This window comes from Acomys minous (genome assembly GCF_964271855.1).
Source record: "Acomys minous genome assembly, chromosome: 1".
Taxonomy (NCBI): domain Eukaryota; kingdom Metazoa; phylum Chordata; class Mammalia; order Rodentia; family Muridae; genus Acomys; species Acomys minous.
In genome coordinates this window covers 96,871,114-96,892,045 of record NC_140483.1, presented here as the reverse complement: position 1 = coordinate 96,892,045, position 20,932 = coordinate 96,871,114, and the positions used below count along the sequence as shown (strand labels likewise).

The 20,932-nt window shown below is 49.3% G+C and overlaps 1 protein-coding gene across 4 annotated transcripts in view; it reads right to left on the bottom strand.

The window, feature by feature from the left end:
• The window catches only part of PAG1 (phosphoprotein membrane anchor with glycosphingolipid microdomains 1), a 155,840-nt gene that overhangs the window by 13,239 nt on the left and 121,669 nt on the right, over positions 1–20,932 (bottom strand). For 2 of the 4 annotated variants that reach the window (XM_084786096.1, XM_084786097.1), the window contains 5 exons: positions 13,880–13,964; positions 8,193–8,399; positions 6,722–6,773; positions 3,617–3,713; positions 485–1,071 (listed from right to left, as the gene is read on the bottom strand). In XM_084786096.1, coding sequence (XP_084642222.1) covers positions 485–1,071; positions 3,617–3,713; positions 6,722–6,773; positions 8,193–8,323 — 867 coding nt within the window. In that variant the 5' untranslated portion in view covers positions 8,324–8,399; positions 13,880–13,964. The remainder of the gene's footprint in view (positions 1–484; positions 1,072–3,616; positions 3,714–6,721; positions 6,774–8,192; positions 8,400–13,879; positions 13,965–20,932) is intronic. The other 2 variants (XM_084786094.1, XM_084786095.1) reach the window with 1 other exon arrangement.

Here is a 20,932-nt window from a genome sequence, read left to right as displayed (position 1 = left end):
ATTATAGATGGTTATAAGCCACCATGTGGATGCTGGGAATTGAACCCAGGACCTCTGGAAGAGCAGCCAGTGCTCTTAACTGCTGAGCCATCTCTCCAGCCTGCCTATTTAGTACTTAGTCTTCAAAATGAAGACAATAATATTGGTCTAATTACATATAATATAAAAGCTGGAAACTATCCAAATGAGGTACTTAGAGAGTTTCTATAAACATAAGTCTTCAGTATTTAAAGGCCTGGATGGTGAAAAAGCCAAGCACAGCTTACACTAGGCTACATCACTCCTCATCATCAAATGAACCTGCTAATATGTACATATATGTAATTATATATTATTATATAATATATATTCTACAATGAACTTGCATATATATGTCCACACACACACAGACACACACACAGACACACACACAGACACACACACAGACACACACACACACACACCTCCCTGGAGTGGTAACCTTTTCATCAGGACAAAAGCCTACCTTGCTGTGCTCGCTGGTCCCCTCTGGATCTTGTTCTTCTGTGTCGCGCTCTCCCTTCTCTGGAAGGTTTGCGTTCTCATCCAGAAGTTTAATGGGGACAGGAGGCGGGGCTTCCTCTTCCAGATCACTGGAAGTTCCCAGAATGCTCTCGGCATTCATGCTCTGGCGGCACTTTTTGTTTCTGTCCACAGAGGCATATTCAGCAAAGTCGGCCTTGCCCTCCGTGTGGGGCCCCTGAAGCTCCTTCAAGGCAGAAGCGGACTTGGACTTGCCCCCCTGGCCTTTGTCTGCCAGCTCCTTGATTTCCTTCACTGTTTCGTACAGGCAGTCCTCCACTATGTTCTCCTGGGAGGAACTATCCTTGAGCACCTCATAGGGCCCCTCCCCCCCGGGGCCTGAGCTCCCATCCTCAGCTCTGGCAGTGAGCATGGCGTCCACAGCGTTCTCAGGCGGGATGCTGGGCAGCTCGCGGCTCTGATGACATTTGGGCTTTCCTGTGCTGTCCTGGGAGTCCAGCAGATCTGAAGCCGAGGTTTGGACTTCCTCATAATGCTGCATGCAGGTCAGGGTGCTGTCTTCTGAAAGAACTGAAGGGGCAAGGATGTTAACAGTGGAGGAAGGCGCCCCTCATCGCCAGCGCCTCTGCGCACCATTTTGTCACAGCTACAAGCCTGCTTTTCCCTGACGCTCAGCTGCAGACTTCCACGTCAATGCATGGTCTTATTACATTTAAAGGGAAGCTATCCATGTATCGTTCTCAGCACAAGATTTAATAGACGGCGAGCCTCTAGTTTGACTCATGGTTCCTTCATTACTTTTTGCTACTCCTGCTGAGACACATGAGGCAGAGGGCCTGGCAGCACAAAGGGCGAAAGTAACAGTCGGGGTGGGGTAGGGACTTGCTTAAGAGGTTGGAAGACTGGATTCAAGACAAGGCTGGCTAGCTGGTCTCAGAATAAAAAGGAAAGCGAGGCTGCGGCTATAACTCAGTGGCAGAGTGCTTGCCTAGCACGCACAAGGCCCTGGGTTCTACCCCTAGTGCAGCAAGCCAAGCTGACAACCCATGGGGCCATACTGCAAGATTCTAAAACATCTGGGGGGCAGGTGTGGTTGTCTCTTGACCCTAGTCTAATTGCCCTCTGCCCACATGGGGGATGGGCGCTCTCCCACCCCTACCCCACTTCACAGTTATTTTCATTTGGCAGACGTAACACACTGAGAAGCAGTGATGGACCTTCAGGCCAGTGTCACAGAGAACCCAGAAACACTGCGCCTTCTTTCCTTTGTGTCTTGGACCCACATCGCTGCCTCACATAAGAAGCCCAACCTGGACGTCCTGGGGGCTGTCTCTAAAATGGCAACCATGGTGCCTGTTGTCAGTCCTTATCACACGGACTTTGAGTGTCAGCTAGGTGCCAGGGACTGTTCAGCCATCTGTGAGGGAATGGAACTCCGCGCTCAGGGTTCTGAGATCAGAACAACCTCGGGTCCAGTTGGGCCTCACTGTAGGGAAATCAGAGACACTGTGCCATCTGGGAGGGGCTTATGGCCACAGCAAACCATGAAAACCAGAAGAGGAAAGGGGAGCCTCTGGAAAGATCAGGGGGTCAGCAGGAGTGTGTGTGTGGGAGGGGGGCGAGAGGAGAGTTAGGGTGAATGTGATCAAAATACAGTCAAAAAGAAAGAAACGTGTGGGATAGTCATGTGTCTGGCACTTCCGGCCTTAGCAGCACTAGCGTTCCAGCTCCCTCTAACCCTGCAGGAGGGCCTCCAGCTGTGGCTCTGGGTATTTGGTCTCAGGACACAGAGGGGCACTGGGCAGCGGCAGCCTTGGGTGCCCCCGCTTCCGCTGATGACCTCCGAGTTTCCTTCCTTGCCTCGGGTGAATGCATGTCACACGCTGAACAGCAAGCAGGAAGCAGTCATTGCAACTGTACCTGCCGGCTAGTGTACACGGTGTGAAACAGGCAGACAGCGTGCAGAGTAATGTGGAGCATCTGCCTGAGAATTGAGTTCCCTGCTTCAAGTTATAGGTTCTTAGAATCTGTGATAACAAACCTCTCCGTCAGATTATTAATGGCTGTGTGATAAGGATATTGTTTCCCAAAGATGTCCACATCTCAGTCTCTGGAAACTACATGTGTGTGTGTATGTGTGTGTGTGTGCATGTGCATGCATGCGTGTACTCAGCTGACCTTGAAATGGGTAGCTAAACCTGGCTTATCTCGACAAGCCAAAGAGATTTTACGGTTCTAAAGTGTGAAGATTCAGGGAGAAGCCGCAAATGAAAGGATGCAGATGACTACAGAAGGCAAGGAGATGACGCTCGCTCCACCAGCCCTTGGCAGGCCGTGTAGGCAGGCTTGCAGACACCCCACACTTGTGACCTTGAGTCGCTCAAGGCTTTAGACCTGTGGTAATTTGACCCAGCAACCCTGTGCTAGAGACTTCTCACTCTTAAACTGGGGACTTAGTGCTGCCTGTTCATGAGGAAGTAATGACAGCACAGCGAAGAATAGTAAGTGACAGGTCACAGGCTTCCAAGAGTGCTCCTGCCCAGCAGCAGATTAGGTGTCATTATGCAAATGCGACCTCTGGCTAAAACTGGTAGCAATAATGCCTGGGCTGGAATGCATTGCTTAGTTTCTGAGCTACCTCTTTTCTTTAATTAAAAAAACAAAAACAAAAACAAAATGCCGAGCAGTAGTGGCACATGCCTTTAATCCCAGCAGAGGCAGGTGCATCACTGTGGGTTCGAGGCCAGCCTGGTCTACAAAGTGAGTCCAGGACAGCCAAGGCTACAAGAGAATCCCTGTCTCAAAAACAAAAAACAAACAAACAACAAACAAAACCCAACCCAAAACAACCAAAACACCAAAACAAACAAACAAACAAACCAAAAAACCAAATCTTTATTTTATGTGTGTGGGTGTTTTGCCTGTATGTATGTCTGTGTATCACTTGCATGCTTGGTGCCTGTGCAGGCCAGAAGATGGCGTTGGATCTTCTGGAACTGAAGTTTCTGGGTCCTCTGGAAGCAGCCATGCTATTAACCACTGAGCCATCCTTTCAGCCCCGTGAGCTGCCTCATTTGAAACTCGGTCCTTTCACGGTGGTGTCTACAGAACTTACTGTCGCCATTGGTGAGCACCCCGTTCTGCTCGCTGCTGGCCAGTGCATCCGTTGTCAGGCTAGTTGCGGAGTGGCTGAACATCTCCTTGTCGGAAGGCTGAAAAATTCAGACACATCTTTTGGTAAGAATCTGCTGGGCACCAGAGGAGGACACCCCTAAAAAATCAAAGCAGCCAAAGCAAATCCCAGAACCCATTAATTAAACAAATACAGTTAAACTGAGCCTCCTTGATTACTAGTCACATTCAGGTGTCAAGAGTAGGGACCATTGTCACTGATGGAGAACGGCTTATTCCCTAAGTGCAGTTGCAGACTCTCAGGGCACTGGGAGTCTCCCGAGGCTCCAGGCAGTGCATCTCATTTGGCCGTTACAAGGGGGCTACAGGTTACTTTGTGTTTCGTTGGCTCAAGGCAAAAGGAGACCTTGTGTGGGTCAGAATAGACCCCAACAGGGACCAGTGCCATCCCTGTAACACAGGCGTTGCCAAACAAACAGCACATTATCACTGCTGTCTCCTGTTAGGAGGAGACTTAGTCTGGTCAACACAGTATTTAACGCCCTATGGTTCTGAGTCTATTTCAAGAGCTAGTCTCTGGCTTCAGGCTTTACTAAAATGATCGTCTACTGGAAAATTGCTTTGGAAACCTTTCCTACTCTCAAAAACACAGAGGCAACAGGAAGGGACAGTGGCACTGACAGTTTGTTCCTTCAGGGTGATGGTGGCCTGTAGATACTGCCTGGAACAACATGACAGGCAGGACTATCACAAGGAGCATGCAGAAACTATCTGGTCCTGGATGTATTTCTCCCAACACTCAACTGCTCCCAGAAAGCAGCTCGAATGGGCATATGATGACCTCATCCTTTTCAAGTTCATGGCTTCTGCTGCCCAAGACACAAGCCAGGTTCCGTGATATCACATGGGAGATTCTGACCTGTACAGAAGTCTTGGGCGGCTGGCTCCACAAACTTCCTGACTCTGGTGGGAAAGCAAATAATAACAACAGACAAAGTGGCCCTTGACATGTGGTGATGCCCAAGTGTGTAGGAAGTCTGCTCTTTTGGCCAATATGGCTCACATCTGCTGTATGAAATGGCTGTTTTGTGGGTTGCCAGGACCCTGAAATACAGATGCTAATGTTGCAGACAGTGTCCTTAGCAGGTAGGAAAGGAGGTCAAGGGAAGGCTCCCTGCGTAACTCGTCACAGCCAAACCTCCAGACTCTATGTTTGAACCACTTTTTCCCACCTTAGACTCTTTGAGAAACAAGTCAGCCAACTGTCAATGATTTAGGAAACCCAAGAGCTAGGTGGGCAACTGTGTGTGTGTGCAGGCCTCACTGTCAGTGAAAGCATACACGTAAGTGTGTATTGTTGTAGACACGGTCATGAAGGTATATGGCGGAGAGCCTATGTGAGGAAGAAGATGAAGAGCCAGCTTTCTCCTCTGCTTGCCTGCCACACTCTTCCTGCCTGCCAAAGGCTCTTGCCCTCGGGCAGGACAGCAGGGACAGAAGATCCACAAGGATGGCATTCACGTTGGTGCCTGCATCAGAGTAGCCTGGAAGGCTTGGTCCATCCAAGCTGAGGCTCTTGGTCTTGTCAGACCCGAGAACCCTGCTCTAGGAGGAAGTGAGCGTGGAGGTGCAAGCCCTACGTCAGCGGCAAGTCACTATCCACCTGACTCTGTGGAAGGTGGTAGGTGAAGAAAGACAGGGCCCCATCCTTCTACCTCCCTTCCCCCATCGCACACACACAATCACTGGGAGAGGATGGAGATGCTGGGGACCAGGGGAAGCGGAGACAATATAAGAGGTGAAAACGGTGAGAACATTGGCCAAGGCAAGGAATGGAATCCTGGCTGCTTCCTGCCTGCTTGGGCTACAAGCACATTGGAAAGTGGGGATTCAGGCAGGCTGGTGCCTCCTGTATGTGCTCTGAACACACCCACTGGGTCGCCCACAGTTTAAAGCATTCGTGTTCCCTTCTGGCTCTGAGCAGGGAGCAACTTCTCTCCCAGCACTGCCCTGGGACTCAGAGGGGACTCAACAGAGCCCTGGGGACATAGCTACTGAGACTGCTACCACTTAAGGATATAATGTGAGCCAAAGGACAGCCTCAGGCTGGTCCTCACCCCAGTGGCTGGATCCTTGAGGCTGCTGGGTCCATCAGGATCCCATCAACTGCTGAGGCCTGGAGAATGCCGTGAGGCCAGGCTATGCTGTGGGCCCAGGCCCTGCTTAATGGGTGTATCTCCACCAAACGTATGCCACAACTGTAGTTCTTAGTGCCACAGACGATAACTTTATCTGAAAACAGGGCCACTTCAGATGACACTAGTTAAGACTGAGGTCACGTGACAGCAGGGTATGATTGGTATTTTTATACAATGCAGGGGACTTGGACTTAAGGGCAAAATGACGTGAGGGATAGCAGAGAAGCCCTTGGGAAGGCGAAGTCAAGGGCTGGGTGTAACTAAGGATCTGAGCTTGGGAAGAGATCCAACTCTGGAGGGAGTTAATGGCACCACCCTGAATGTCGGACTCTGTTCTCCAGGGCAGAGAGGCAATAAATTTTATCTGTGTCATCCAGTTGGTCCTTGTGACAGCTCTTTCAGACCAGAAGGGACACGAATACACCTCTGCAGCAGGCTGGAGCCCAGCAGCCATCTTTCAGGCACTCAGGCGACGCTTCCACTCCAGATGCTTCTCCACACACTGGCTAAGTGTGGCCCCCAGCCATACAGACAGACTGTGGAAAGCCACAGATAATTTCCATTTACACCCGCATGCTAGCTTCACTTGTGTCAAAGCCAGCAGTGACATGCCCGGATAGGTGTAAGGGACAGGTGACAGACACACACAGCGAGGCTTCACTTGTGTCAAAGCCAGCAGCGACATGCCCGGATAGGTGTAAGTGGACAGGTGACAGACACACACAGCGAGGCTTCACTTGTGTCAAAAGCCAGCAGTGACATGCCTGGATAAGTGTAAGTAGACAGGTGACAGGCACACACAACGAGGCTTCACTCATGTCAAAAGCCAGCAGTGACATGCCCGGGTAGGTGTAAGCAGACAGGTGACAGGCACACACAGCGAGGCTTACCACGTTCATCAGGTTCTCATGGTCCCCACTGTGCTGCCTTGGTTTCTTCTCTCTGAAATGGAAGAGAAAACACCATTCTGATGTCCCATGTGTCCCCTAGAGTGAAACAGACACCATGCTTGCCTAGCCTAGCATTTATCAGCTCCTCGACCCCGTGGATTTATGAATTAGGTTTATTTTGCTAAGAGAGGAGGAAAAAGTCAACTGACAGCAAAGGACGAATCGCCTTCCTGCACACCCTCTCCCAGTGAACAGAGTCAAGTTCACAGTGGGAGGAGGAGGGAGGCAGGCTGCACGCAGGGTCTGTCCGTGCCTAGAATGCTCACATGACAGACCCTGGCTTTTCTCTTTAGCACGTCCTAACAATGATCTCATCTTCTCCCTTAAGAGTCTGTGGAGTCACGTGCTGTGAGGGATGAGAGAAAATACAGGAGATACAACTTTGGCACATCAGGAAGGTGACATGCTCGCAGGATGAGTCATATGTACCTCCAGTCTACGGAAAAAGTCCGTTGAGTAAAAATAGAATGCGTTTTACATGGAACAGTCTAAAGAAAGCCTTTGGTTGTAAAGATGACATTTCCATCAACGGCGAGAAGAGGGTGGCACCTAGCGGGAGAGTGAGTCACTGCAGGAGCAGAATCTTCCAGCTAGGACTGGAGTCTCCAGGCCTGTCCTTGCCTTGAAGGCCTGGGTCCATGCTTGGCAAGGGATTAGGGGAGAGTGCATGAGGTCAGAGAGCCTGGCGCCTCCCTTCTCACCAGAATTTAGGGTGGGATCCATATCAGACTTTTAAATGCCATCAGGTTTTCTCCCAGGCTGAGAGTTGAGCATGAGCATGGAGCTTGTTGAGCCGCAGCCCCCCCCCCCACCCCGGCTTCTGGCAACACTGGAAAGCTGCACTTTCTTTGCACCGTCTCTGATTGTTTTGAGCCACCAGTCTCAGAGAACCAGTTCTCAGTTTCAGAGAACGCCACTTCTCCCTGAGCAAAAGGAGACCACTAGTGAAACGCTTAAAAAAAAAAAATGCTTCCAAATTGAGTAAGTCTCTCTTGTAGGAACACAAATCTGTTTCTTCCTAAAGGGCAGCTTGCCACACACACATTTTAAATAATACAGGAGCTCTCCCAAGCCACGCACCAGTGGTCATCCTTGGGAGCTGCCAGTTGTGGGAAAACTTGGAGTACCTCTCACTTAGATCTCAATATGCCCATGGCTAGAAAAAGATGACACACAAAGGATGTGCTCAAAGAACAGCAAGAATGCATGCAGACATTTAAAACAGAAGGCGCTCATTGCTTGCTCTCCAGGAAGCTCAATAGGGATTTTAAACTGACAGACAAAGAATAAACATTCTTGGAACCTTAATGGCCAACCTGTGACCTCAGGCCAGGGAGGCCTTTTACTACAAAAGCTCCCCTGGGCACAGGGGGATAGGTTTAGGCTCTAGAACACGCTCGGCTGTTCTCACCTGTCACAGCTGGAGCACAGGAAGATGAGGAAGGTGATGAGGAAGAACATGGCCACAGCAGCCAGACTTCCCCAAAGGACCACCTGCATCTCCATGTGGCCACTGCTCAGGGCGCTTCCTGCAGGGCCCATGGTGGGAGCTGGGATGGCCAGCTGGCAGAGTCAGGTCTTCACGGGTGCTCACATGGGCCTGGAGGGCTTCGTCCTCCTGCAGACAGAAGAACACATTTAGAGTCACTTTCCTGGAGAGGGTGAGCATTCCTGATCTGAAAATCCAAAACTGGAAAGATCCCCAAGTCAGAAATTTTTGAGTGCTGACATGATGCTGCTCCAAAGACTTCTCTCCATGACATCAAAATGCGTGTGCATCAAAACTGTGTGGAATTACCTTCAGTTTGTGTGTGAAAAGAGTAAGAAATACATAGAAATGTCATGATCAGGCTGGGGCCTTTTCTCCAGGGTAGCTAGCTGTGCTTCAGAATCTGACACGGCTCTAACACTTCAAGTAAGAAATAAACAGCCTCCCTGTCAGCAGCAGGTGTCAAGCGGCCAGGGTGGTGTTACAGGAGGTAGGCAGGCCTGGGACTCGACTCTGTCCAAGCCTGTGGTCTGATGCTTGCCTTCCTTGTGTGAGATTTAATTGAGAATGTGCCAGTGCCTAGCAGAGCAGCCAAAGCAACAGGCATTTTATCATGTTGGTATATTTGAAGGGATATTCTTAATGTCTTCAGTAAAGATTTCAGGCACCTTAAAACAAGAAAACTTGTTTGTTTGGATTTAATATGCCTTACCCAGGGCAGTTTGTTTGTTTGTTGTTTATATTTAGTTAGTTTTTGGTTTTTTTTGAGACAGGGTTTCTCTGTGTGGCCTTGGCTGTCCTAGACTCACTTTGTAGCCTCGAAGTCACAGTGATCCACCTGCCTCTGCCTCCTGAGTGCTTGGATTAAAGGCATGTGCCACCATGCCTGGCTAGCCAGGGCAGTTTAAATGGTTACTATACACGAATCTTGCACGTACATACACATCTTTAAACTTTTGTTATTATCTAGGCGCCTCTGTGTGTGTGTGTGTGTGTGTGTGTACAGCTATATGTGCCCCATGGACAAATGTGGAGGTCACAAGACAACTTACAAGAATCAGTACTCTCTCCTGTGAGTGCTGTGGGTGCTGGGGATAGAACTCAGGTTGCTAGGCTTGGTGGTAAGTGCCTTTACATCTGAGTCATCTCGCCAGTCCCCTAAACACATATGTTGCCCATGTCCCACTGCCACCATCTATCTCCCTAGCTCCTCAAACCCATTTTTTTCTTATAGTATCCATCAGTATGACTGACTAAATAGCACATCTGTGTACACACCCATAGACCACTGCCCACTGAGGGGGCACTTTTACTTTGAAAGGGGGATTTGCACTGAGCTGCTATTGAGTACCTAGTATATTCATTTTCACTGGAAAGTCTGGGAGCTTGTGCTGAGGCCACTCCCACAGCAGGAGGCAATATCAACTCATGAAGAACTACTAAGTAAGTGTAAGGCCTGTACTTAGGAGGTCCCGGGTGCTATCACATGTTTTGGCAGTCATTGCCACCACAGCTTAACGGGAAGCACTGTTTGTCTCCACTTTAAAGATCAGGAAGTTGGACCAGGCAGGGAAAGAACTTGGTCAAGAATGCCAGAATGAACCAGAAAACTCTGGCTCACATGGCCAGCCCCTGTCCCCATCACAGGGCTTCTGACAGTGCTCAGGCACAGTGGTCACACACGCCAGCATTAGAGGACAAAGGAGCACACCAGGCTAAGACTATCTGTGGAAAGGGAGGCCTTATTTAAATGGCACCCATGAAAAGGAACAGCCTGGAATTTACTCTCAGGTAAGCAGTAAAGAAAACATAACTTCTATGCTAGCCTAACGAGTCATACGCTATATTTTTTCTTGCAGAAGACCACTAATGTTTACATTTCCATTTGATTCAGTGACATCACTCTAGTAATATGTGGCCATCTCCGAGTCTGCACGTGCTGGCACAGGTACAGCGTCTTAGTGACAAACCAGAGTGTGTAACAAAAAGGGGGAGAAGTCCCAGCCATTTCAACAAAGGCATGCATCTTGGGTAACGTGGGACTTTTCTATGGCTATATATTATTCCTGTAAACAGCACAGGCTCAGAGTAATATACAGACAGGTTGTTTCCGCATGAATGAAATCACCGCGACAACTTCAGCATACGGAGAGCAATCCCCTTTAAACTATGCCTAACAAATTACTACGGCAACAGCTTTCTAAAATACACACGGGGAAGCGTTTAGGTCATGGTGACCTATGAGAAGTCCTTTAGGAAGCGCAGGCAAAGGATCATCTCTTGCACGCGCACTGTTTTGTTTCTTCCCTCACACTCCTGATTAATTACTGCTATTTATAAAGAGCACAGTTCTTAGACGATAGCTGGTTGTGTGGCTTGCTTAAAGGCAGAGCGGGGCACCAGAGGCCTGCAGAGTTTTCCAGTACCCGTCTCCATTTCTGAGCATGTCTCACCGTTCCTCTCTCTTGTTCCCGTAACAGGAGGGGGCTGATTGAATACAGTGAAGTATGTGAGGTGGCAGCCTAGCGGGACAGCGCAGGGAGGGCGCATGAAAGGCAGTCATTACAAGCGACTGAATAAAAGATGGAGCTCACAGAAAATGTGTCAAAACTCCTGACTTACCCCCTCCAATTAGAACTTCATGAAAAGCCACGGAAAGGAACCCACTCCACTTCTCACCCCGCACAAAAATCTCACAACGAGAAGAGTGATTGTCTGGTGCCACTTTCCCAGCAAACTGGAGTAAAGATCGCCAAGTCTCAGCCACTGGACAAATTCTACCTCATGGTCCCTCCTGCTACTTTGCTGGAGGACCGGGGCTAAGCAGGGGTCTAGGTGAAGTCGTGAGTTAAGAGGGGAACAGCAGTGGGCCTCTACTAGGTCCCTGGAGGGTCTTGGCATCAAAGATGTGGACAGGTACACTTGGTGCCAGGGTAGGGAGGCACCTCCACACCCCCAGCGTCTGGACTGGGGTTATTCCTATTTTAGAGACCTTACAGTCTTTTTTCTCTTTCTGGATCTGCCCCCGTAATTCTATCATCCATTCCGTTCCTGGTATTGCCTTGAATTTTCATTGGCTCTGCTACAACTGAACCGTGCCTCCCGCTGCCTCACTGCCCACATGTGGGCAATCTTGGTGTGGCAGTACATACATATAACCCCAGCACCCTAGAGGCAGGGGCAGTAGAAACAGGAGTTCAAGGCTACATGTATGTGGGAATGAAATGCCCCCTGTCCTCGATACATACATGCAGTGTCCCTCTTGTATGATCACAACCCCATCCATGTGTATACGTACTCTGTGACTCCTGTGTGGATACAGCACCATGCATGTGTATATGTACACTGTGACTCCTGTGTGGATGCAGCACCATGCATGTGTATATGTATGCTGTGACTCCTGTGTGGATGCAGCACCATCCGTGTGTATATGTACGCTGTGACTCCTGTGTGGATGCAGTCTGTCCATGTGTATATATACGCTGTGACTCCTGTGTGGATACAGCACCATGCATGTGTATATGTACGCTGTGACTCCTGTGTGGATGCAGCACCATCCATGTGTATATGTACACTGTGACTCCTGTGTGGATACAGCACCATCCGTGTGTATATATACGCTGTGACTCCTGTGTGGATGCAGTCTGTCCGTGTGTATATATACACTGTGACTCCTGTGTGGATACAGCACCATGCATGTGTATATGTACACTGTGACTCCTGTGTGAATACAGCACCATCCGTGTGTATATGTACGCTGTGACTCCTGTGTGGATGCAGCACCATGCATGTGTATATGTACACTGTGACTCCTGTGTGGATGCAGCACCATCTGTGTGTATATGTATGCTGTGACTCCTGTGTGGATGCAGCACCATCCGTGTGTATATGTACGCTGTGACTCCTGTGTGGATGCAGCACCATGCATGTGTATATGTACGCTGTGACTCCTGTGTGGATGCAGCACCATGCATGTGTATATATACGCTGTGACTCCTGTGTGGATACAGCACCATGCATGTGTATATGTACGCTGTGACTCCTGTGTGGATGCAGTCTGTCCGTGTGTATATATACACTGTGACTCCTGTGTGGATGCAGCACCATGCATGTGTATATGTACGCTGTGACTCCTGTGTGGATGCAGCACCATGCATGTGTATATGTACACTGTGACTCCTGTGTGGATGCAGTCTGTCCGTGTGTATATATACGCTGTGACTCCTGTGTGGATACAGCACCATCCGTGTGTATATGTACACTGTGACTCCTGTGTGGATGCAGTCTGTCCGTGTGGATATATACGCTGTGACTCCTGTGTGGATGCAGCACCATGCATGTGTATATGTACGCTGTGACTCCTGTGTGGATACAGCACCATCCATGTGTATATGTACACTGTGACTCCTGTGTGGATGCAGTCTGTCCGTGTGTATATATACGCTGTGACTCCTGTGTGGATATAGCACCATCCGTGTGTATATGTACACTGTGACTCCTGTGTGGATACAGCACCATCCGTGTGTATATGTATGCTGTGACTCCTGTGTGGATGCAGTCTGTCCGTGTGTATATGTATGCTGTGACACCTGTGTGAATGCAGCACCATCCGTGTGTATATGTACGCTGTGACTCCTGTGTGGATGCAGCACCGTCTGTGTGTATATGTACGCTGTGACTCCTGTGTGGATGCAGTCTGTCCGTGTGTATATGTTTGCCCTGACTCCTATGCTTTCTGCCTTCTGGGCAGGGATGGGGTGGGGGTCACTGAGTTGAGTAAAGTGCATGTTACATCTCTGGAAAAGATGTGGCAAGAATAACTGATTTTGGAGACTGGGTTTGGTGGCGCACATGTTTAATCTCAGCATCCTGAGGTGGTGTATCTCTGTGAGTTTGAGGTCAGTCTGGTGTACAGAGTAAACCCAGGACAGCCAGTACTTTATAAAAGAGACCCTGTTTCAAAAACAAACAAACAAACAAACAAACCCCCAACTCAGAAACAATCAAACAAAAAAGCTTCAAAAAAAAAAAAAAACACCAAAAAACCACCAAAACAAACCAACCAACCAAACAAAAAACAAACAATAGCTGATTTTGGACTGTACATGGAAATATTTTTAAAATTTATTCTTCTCTTATATATTACATCCCAAGTACAGTTTCTCCTTCTTCCTCTCCTGCCAGTCCCCGCCCCTCACCTCTCCCCATGCAGTCCTTTTCTTTTTCCTTCAGACAAGGCCAGGCCTCCCAGGGACGTCAACCAAACATGGCATATCGAGGTGCAGTAAGACCAGGCACAAGCCTTCTATCAGAGCTGGATGAGGCAACCCAGTAGGGGGAAAGGTCCCCAAAAGCGGGCAAAAAAGTGAGAGACAGCCCCTACTCCCACTGTTGGGAGTCCCACAAGAAAACCAAGCGACACAACCATAACGTATGTGCAGGGGGCCTAGGTCAGTCCCACGCAGGCTCCCTGATTGACACGTCAGTCTCTGTGATGCCTATGAGCTCAGGTTAGTTGATTCTGTAGGTTTTTTGGTGTGTCTTTGATCTCTCTGGCTCCTGTAATCCTTCCTCTCTGAATTACACAGGATTCTACAAGCCCCACCTACCTAAAGTTTGGCTGTGGATCTCTGTATCCCTTTTCATCAGTTGCTGGATGAAGCCTCTTTGATGATGATTATGCTAGGCTTCTGTCTACAAGTATAGCAGAATTTCATTAGGAATCATTTCATTGGCTTTTTAAATCAATCTTTCTTTTTCTTTCTTTCTTTTCTTTTTTCTTTCTTTCTTTTTTTTTTTTTTGTTTTTTTGTTTTTTTGTTTTTTGTTTTTTTCTGCTGCTGGTATAGTTTGGTTCTATCCTAGGTCTCTGGGTATCTAACCTTTGGATCCAGGCAATGTCAGGGTGGATTCCCTCTTATGACATGGGTCTCAAGCTGAACCATTCATTAGTTGGTCACTCCCATCATTTCTGTGCCACCATCACCCCAGGTGATCTTGAAGGCAGGACAAATTGTAGGTTGAAGTTTTTGTGGCTGGGTTGTAGTTCCAATCCCTCCACTTCAAATACTGCCTGGCTACAGGTGACAGCAAGTTCAGGCTCTGTAGCCCCCATTGCTAGGAGTCTTAGCTAGGGTCACCCTCAGAGATTCCTGGGAGTTTCCATTGTCCCAGGCATCTAGCTCACCCCGGAGATTATTTGACACAGGGCAAAGGAATCCCACTGAACTTTTCTGTATCTTAGCTGGCACCATGACACCTGTGTATCCTATGAAGCTGAGCTGCAGAAGATGGTAACCACACAGTTGGAGAAGCTGTGCCCGAGGTCTTTTTGCTTTATAGCATGCTTCATTGCTGGATACACTGGCTGATATCAATCAAGTTACAGACAGGTATATAGTAAAAATATAGACAAATATGTAATAAAAATACATTGCATTATTGGAAAAGGGCAGTGGGGGTTCCTGCACCCCTAGACATATGTCAATTCTGGACAAGGCTGTGGACATGCGTCTCCTTGAGTAAGGAATGTGGGTATGTGGGTGCTTCAGGTTATAAATGTCTGCTGGGAATTCATTCAGAAGTGGGTCTACTCAGGACATTCTCCACTGCTGAGTGGAGAGTGGGGACTGACTTTCACATGAACTCTGGTGCCCCATTTTTGACCACGTCCCCTGGATGGGGAGGCCTGGCGGCACTCAGAGGAAGGATAGCAGGCTACCAAGAAGAGACTTGATACCCTATGAGCATATACAGGGGGAGGAAGCCCCCTCAGTCACAGTTATAGGGGAGGGAAGTAGGGAGAAAATGGGAGGGAGGGAGGAATGGGAGGACAGAAGGGATGGGCTAACAATTTAAATGTAATATGAATAAATTAATAAAATATACAAAAAAGAAGTGGGTCTACTTACTTTTTAATGTACTGTACACTAGTGCTGAACAGGCAATGTAGCCTTGAACTCCTGTTTCAACCGCCCCTGCCTCCAGGGTGCTGGGGTTATATGTATGTACTACCACACCAAGATTGCGTATCTTGTGGTGAAAACTTTACAATCTATTATCATCCTGTCAAATATATAGATTCTATGATTTCAATCACTAATAAAATTATTCATCTTTTATTTTGGGAACAGATGCTGTTTTTTCCCCTCCATTAATTTATTTATTCACTTTACATCCTGATTGCAGCCCCACCCCACCCCCCTTCCTCCTCAGAGAAGGGCTGGTCCTCCATGGGTACCAACCTGCCTTGGCACATTAAGTGGCTGAGGACTAGGTGAGCAGATGCTGTTTTATGCCACAAGGTGGCACAATAATTCTAGTTCCGGCTTCAGTGACCAGGCTTGAGCCTCAAGGAGAGGAGGCCCTGAGTAATTGTCCGGTTTGGCGGTTTAATTGTCTTCATTAGCTTGGATTATCAGCCACCCAAGTCAATTCCAACAAGGAGGAAAGCACACACCCTAAGCAGGTAGGTTCTCTGATCTCAGCCAGCCATATAACGACATGCTGCGAGGCTGGGGCGACCAGCCAGGTTACATGCTCCAGGGAGGCCAACACTTGGCTCCTTTGAAGCAGGTTTGGGTCAGTAATGATAGTTATTACTGCCTCACAGCTGTCCTGTGGACCTGTAATTAGGATGATAGAAACCATCTCTGTTGATGACCCCTCTCCTAGGGACTAAGGAGGGCAGAGTCGCAAGCCCCATGGGAATGGCTCCTGCCTAGTCATTACCAGGCATGTGAACTATGTGTCGAGAGGCTGCAGCTGAGCCAGACAACCTAACAATCATGGAGGCCCCACATTCTCAGGTGGATCCATCCCCCTGCCCTGCGTGTCGTGATAGATGTGTATGTCGAGGGGGAAATGAACCCAGGACAGAATTCTTATGTCCTCTGTCCTAATTTCACTTCTGTCACTGATAAAATATCTTGATGAGGATGACGACTGGGATGATGATGACAATGATGACAACAACGACAATGACCACCACCGCCACCGCCACCGCCGCCACCACAGGGGAGAAGGGGCTCAGCTCACAACCTAGGTTATAGGTCATCACTAAGAGGACACAGTGGCAGCCTAGTTGAAGCTGTTGGTCATATCACACTCACTCAAGAGCAGAGAGAGAGAACTGCATGCAGTCCTGGTTGCCTGCTCTTTCCTCTTACATAGTTCAGGGCCCCTTTATTAGAGAAAAGTGCTGCGTACGGTAGGCTGGGTCTACCCACATCTATTAGCAATTGGGACAAAGCTGATCTAGGCAATCCCTCAGTTAGACTGGTCTCCCAGGCTGCTCCGGGTTGTACTATGTGGGCAGTCCGAAATGAACCACTGCATCTGCTGAAAGAGCTTAGCTCAAGCATTTACATTTGGGTGGACATCTTTTCAGGCCGAAGGAACTCAGACAGACACCAGCAGGCCTGTTAAGCAACGGCATGGAGCAGGTCCGTGACATATGCCTGAGTCATGGATGCGAGTGTTCTGTTCCACTGTGGTGTGCTGGGAAGGTTTTAGTCTTTGTGTGTACAAAGATGGTTATCTAGTTGATACCAAGATTGACGCATAGAGGAAAGAGATCCAAAGATGACGAAGTGGCAAAGGACTCTGGGCCAAGACCCCCTCGGGCACCCTTTCCGGTGACGTCAGTGCAGAGCAGCATCTTGCTATTTCTTCTTGCAGTGGCTTGAGAAGCTTGTCACCCAGAAAGCCTCACTACTCCACTAGCACAAAGGGACAGTTCACAGGAGAGGAGCAGGTTAACAGTCCTTACGCCACCAGTCAGCATGGCTTGGTTACCTCTCCTCCAGAGCAGGGATTCTGACCTAGCCTGGATGCAGGGCCCTGCTGGCAAGCACCTGAGCACGCCTGACACTTATTTAGCGGAGCCCAGCTGCTTTGTTCACATTTCCATAAGAGGAAAGGGCAGTGGTTCTCACCCTTCCTTATGCTGCGACCCTCTAGTACAATTCCTCATGTTGTGGTGACCCCCAGCCATAAAATTATTTAATTGCTGTGTCATAACTGTAATTTGGCTACTGTTATGAATCAAAATGGGAATACTGATAGGTAGCGCCTGTGGGGGGCGGGGTCTCGACCCACAGGTTGAGAACCACTGGGCAAGGGACTTCTCTGATTGTCTTTCTTCCTTATGATTTAAATGATGAGGATTTGGGGGAGAAGGGAAGGAGACCAGGAGGACAAGAGGAAAGACACAGGCTTGTTATTTCTAGCAGTGTGTTGTGTGCACTCCAGCTGAGCTCACTGAGCATCTGGGTCAAGGTGACATAGCCTAGGACTGGGTCGGGGCGGGGGCGGGGGAGGCTCGGCAAGCGAGTGACATTACAGCACGTGAGAGAGTGGCTAGCCTTGGGAACCCTTTCTTTCTGCTGCATGCTTGCTTACCTGACCTAACTGAAAAGGTCTGTGAGGGCAGGCATGCATCCACCTCTTTCTCCTTTAAAACGATAGCATCTTCATGATCTGAAACATAGGTTCCTCACGGGAAGCTTGCTTGCTGGCTGCTTCTGTGGGGAGACTAGCGTGGAGTCTCTCAAATGCAAGGGCGGGAAACAGAAAGAGGGTGAGCTCCAGAGACGACTTAAGGAGCCCAGTGTGTCCTGGGCCAGACCTTCGCCCTGGGGGACCCCCACTCACCACCATCTGAGCAGGCCTCTCAGTGCTGGTAGTCCCCCCACCCCCTACCCCCATCATCAGCTTCCTGTCTTGCTATCTCTTCTCACAGATGGCCACTTCACGTCCCCCCCCTCAGAGGGGGCCGGATGGTACATCTGTCCAGAGAAGGAGGGTTTTGCACATCCATGGACTCGTCTGATCCTGTCCTTTAGCGCCCAGCTTCAAGGCCATTCCTCCGAAACAGGTTCCCTCTTCTCATAGGCCTCTCTCCCTCCAAATGCAGCTAGGACCCCTCTCTTAGAAGGAATTTCCTGTCCTCCATTAATCAAAATTGAAACGACAAGGCGGTTCAGTGTCTTTTCCGTGGGCCTCCCTGGTTGCCGGCTGTTGCCCCAGTGTTTGTCACACAGTGGGCAGTTAGACACAACTTCAGAAGGAAGCGCCCAAGGTGGCAGAGCCTCAGGCTTCCTGAGAAAGCTTTGAGTAAGCGGCTGCTTTTCTCAGTTTTCAGGCTGGCTTTCTGTACGTATGCAGGAGTGACCTAGGTTTGCCTGCCAGGCCACTGGGACACAGCAAGCTGATCCTCTGTACACACCTTCCTTTACCCAGGCTCCCTCAGGACTCTGAGGAGGTGGCTATGCAACAGCCGTGACTCTCTGTCTTGAAATAAAATCCATCAGATGAGTCCATACTGCATTATCAGCTTCTTACCATATGATTAAAAAAACCTGCATTTAGTAAGGCCTCTATGTGCGGGTTTCAGTCATGGAGGCCAGGGGTGTCAGAGACTCTAGAATGGAGTTACAAGAAGTTGTGCGCCACCTGGCATGGGTGCCAGGATGAACGCGGGTCCCTGTTCACTCTTAGCCACCAAGCCAGCTTTCCAGCCCATCTATATGATGTTTTATTTAATCCTGTGGGCCTTTCTGCTAATTGCCTTGTCAGTGGAAGGGCTCCCTGCTCTCACTAACCCTCTCAGAGGCCATCCAGAGGTGTGTCCTCCCCAGGGCACCCATCCCCACCAGGCAGGATGGCAGACAGCCCAGGACATCCTCCTCTCAAGCTTCGGGTCCCCATGACTAGGTTGGCTACTGCCCATTCTCACGGTGCATTAATCATGGCTGTCTTTCCACGGAAGCGAGATCACCGTGCAGCCTCGTGCAGCAGCCAGGCTGTGATGGACATGGTGCTCCTAAGCCCAGGACTGTCTATGGCCACATTCAGCTAACCTTGGCTTCACACATTCTTTACTTGGCTTCTGAGGGGCACTGACTCGGCCTTTGTTTTAACAGTGATACAGGGCAACAAAAATAAACTCTGGCCTCTTTGTTTGGAAAACTGAACGCTTGGACATAAATATCTCCCAGTCGGGTTCTCCTTCTCCAGCTCCCAGTGGCTAAGCTCAGATCTGTGGCTGAGGAGATGGCTCAGTCAACAAAAGACTCAATGCAGAAGCATGGAGATCCCTGAGTTTGAATCCCTGGCATCCATGGCAAATGTTGGGCTTAGTGGCACATGTCTATAATCTCAGGGCGAGGAGGTGAGAAACATGAAAACCCTTGGAGCTCAGTGGCCAGATGGTATAGCACAAACGTTAAGCTCCAACTTAAGTGAGAGACCGTGCCTCCAAAGTAAGGAGACAGCTGGCATTGATGGGGGCAGGCCTCCACAGCCACAGGGGTGTGCGCATGCACACATACATAGACATATGAACACACATGTACACACACCACACCCACATGCATTCAAGCACACACACACACACACACACACACACACACACACACCACATACAAATGCACACATGGACACACATGTACTCATGCACATGCAGACACACAAATATGCACATGTATGCAAGCATACACACAACACATACAAACACATGCACACGTGCGTGCATTCTCTCTCGCCCCACCCCTCTCTCTCTCACTTGCTCACATTCAAACACGCACACAGACAGGCCTGACAGCAAGTGCAGCACTCGGCTGCATCCCCTGATAGCACTCTACAACCAAACATGCTTCTGATGGGCCAATCAGCCCTCAGGACTGAGAAGCAAAACTTAAGGACAGATGAGGATTGAAGTAACAGATCAGCGATGGCAGCAGAGGCACTCTGTCCATGGCATCCTCTCATTATGCCCCTGCAATCAATTGCCACAGTGCGGACAATGCACTGGGTGCAGTTGCTGGGGGACAGAGGGGTGGTGGAGCATGGCTTGTGCAGCAGTGTCTGAAACAGTGGTCCCACACTGTGGGAATGTGTGGGACATGCACCCCTCTGGCCTGGCTTGCTTGTACAGGACTATAATCTTAACTACTCACTGATGACCTGGAGATTCCAGGTCAGCCATCCTGGAGCGGCCAAAGGCTCTGCATGTCTAGGAACTGTCTAGGTGGTAACCCATGACCTTCACTTCAAGTCTTGCCAGTAAGATATGCTAATCCAGTCAGTAAAACCTTTGCCGTTCTTCCCATGAGAGCTGGAGGATATGTGGCTAGTTCCTTGGTGCTGAAACTTGGCTTTTACCTTCCTTGAAGAGCGAGTGGCCATTGGTCTGAAGAGCTTTCAGTCTCACAGTGGCACGCGGCAGCTCTGTCCACGGCGATTGAGAAAAGTGCAGTGAGTGCACTGTGCCGCACGCACCCTCTGCTTCATGCATTCCTGCTAAGCTGCTGTGCGGCCTGAATCTAAACCTCCCCAGGCCTCCCTCAGTTTCCCATTTTGAGAAATGTGCTCAGTTAAAGATTCCTTCCCGGCTTCTAGCTTCTGTCATTTTACGGAAGTGGCTGAGGCTCTCCAAGTCAGAACCAACGATTCGGAACTGTGCATATAGGCACAAATGCTTAAGGACCGTTTGAGTGCCCAGAAATACGGGCCTAAGATTCATGGGAAGTGTTGGTGAGCCCATGAGGGAAAAAAGAATCACAGGCAGTCTTTGCAGGCATCATGTAGCACCAGGAAATCTGCCCCATAGTCCTTCCAAAACATCAGCCATGATCTATGGTGTACACTGAGGCTGACTGA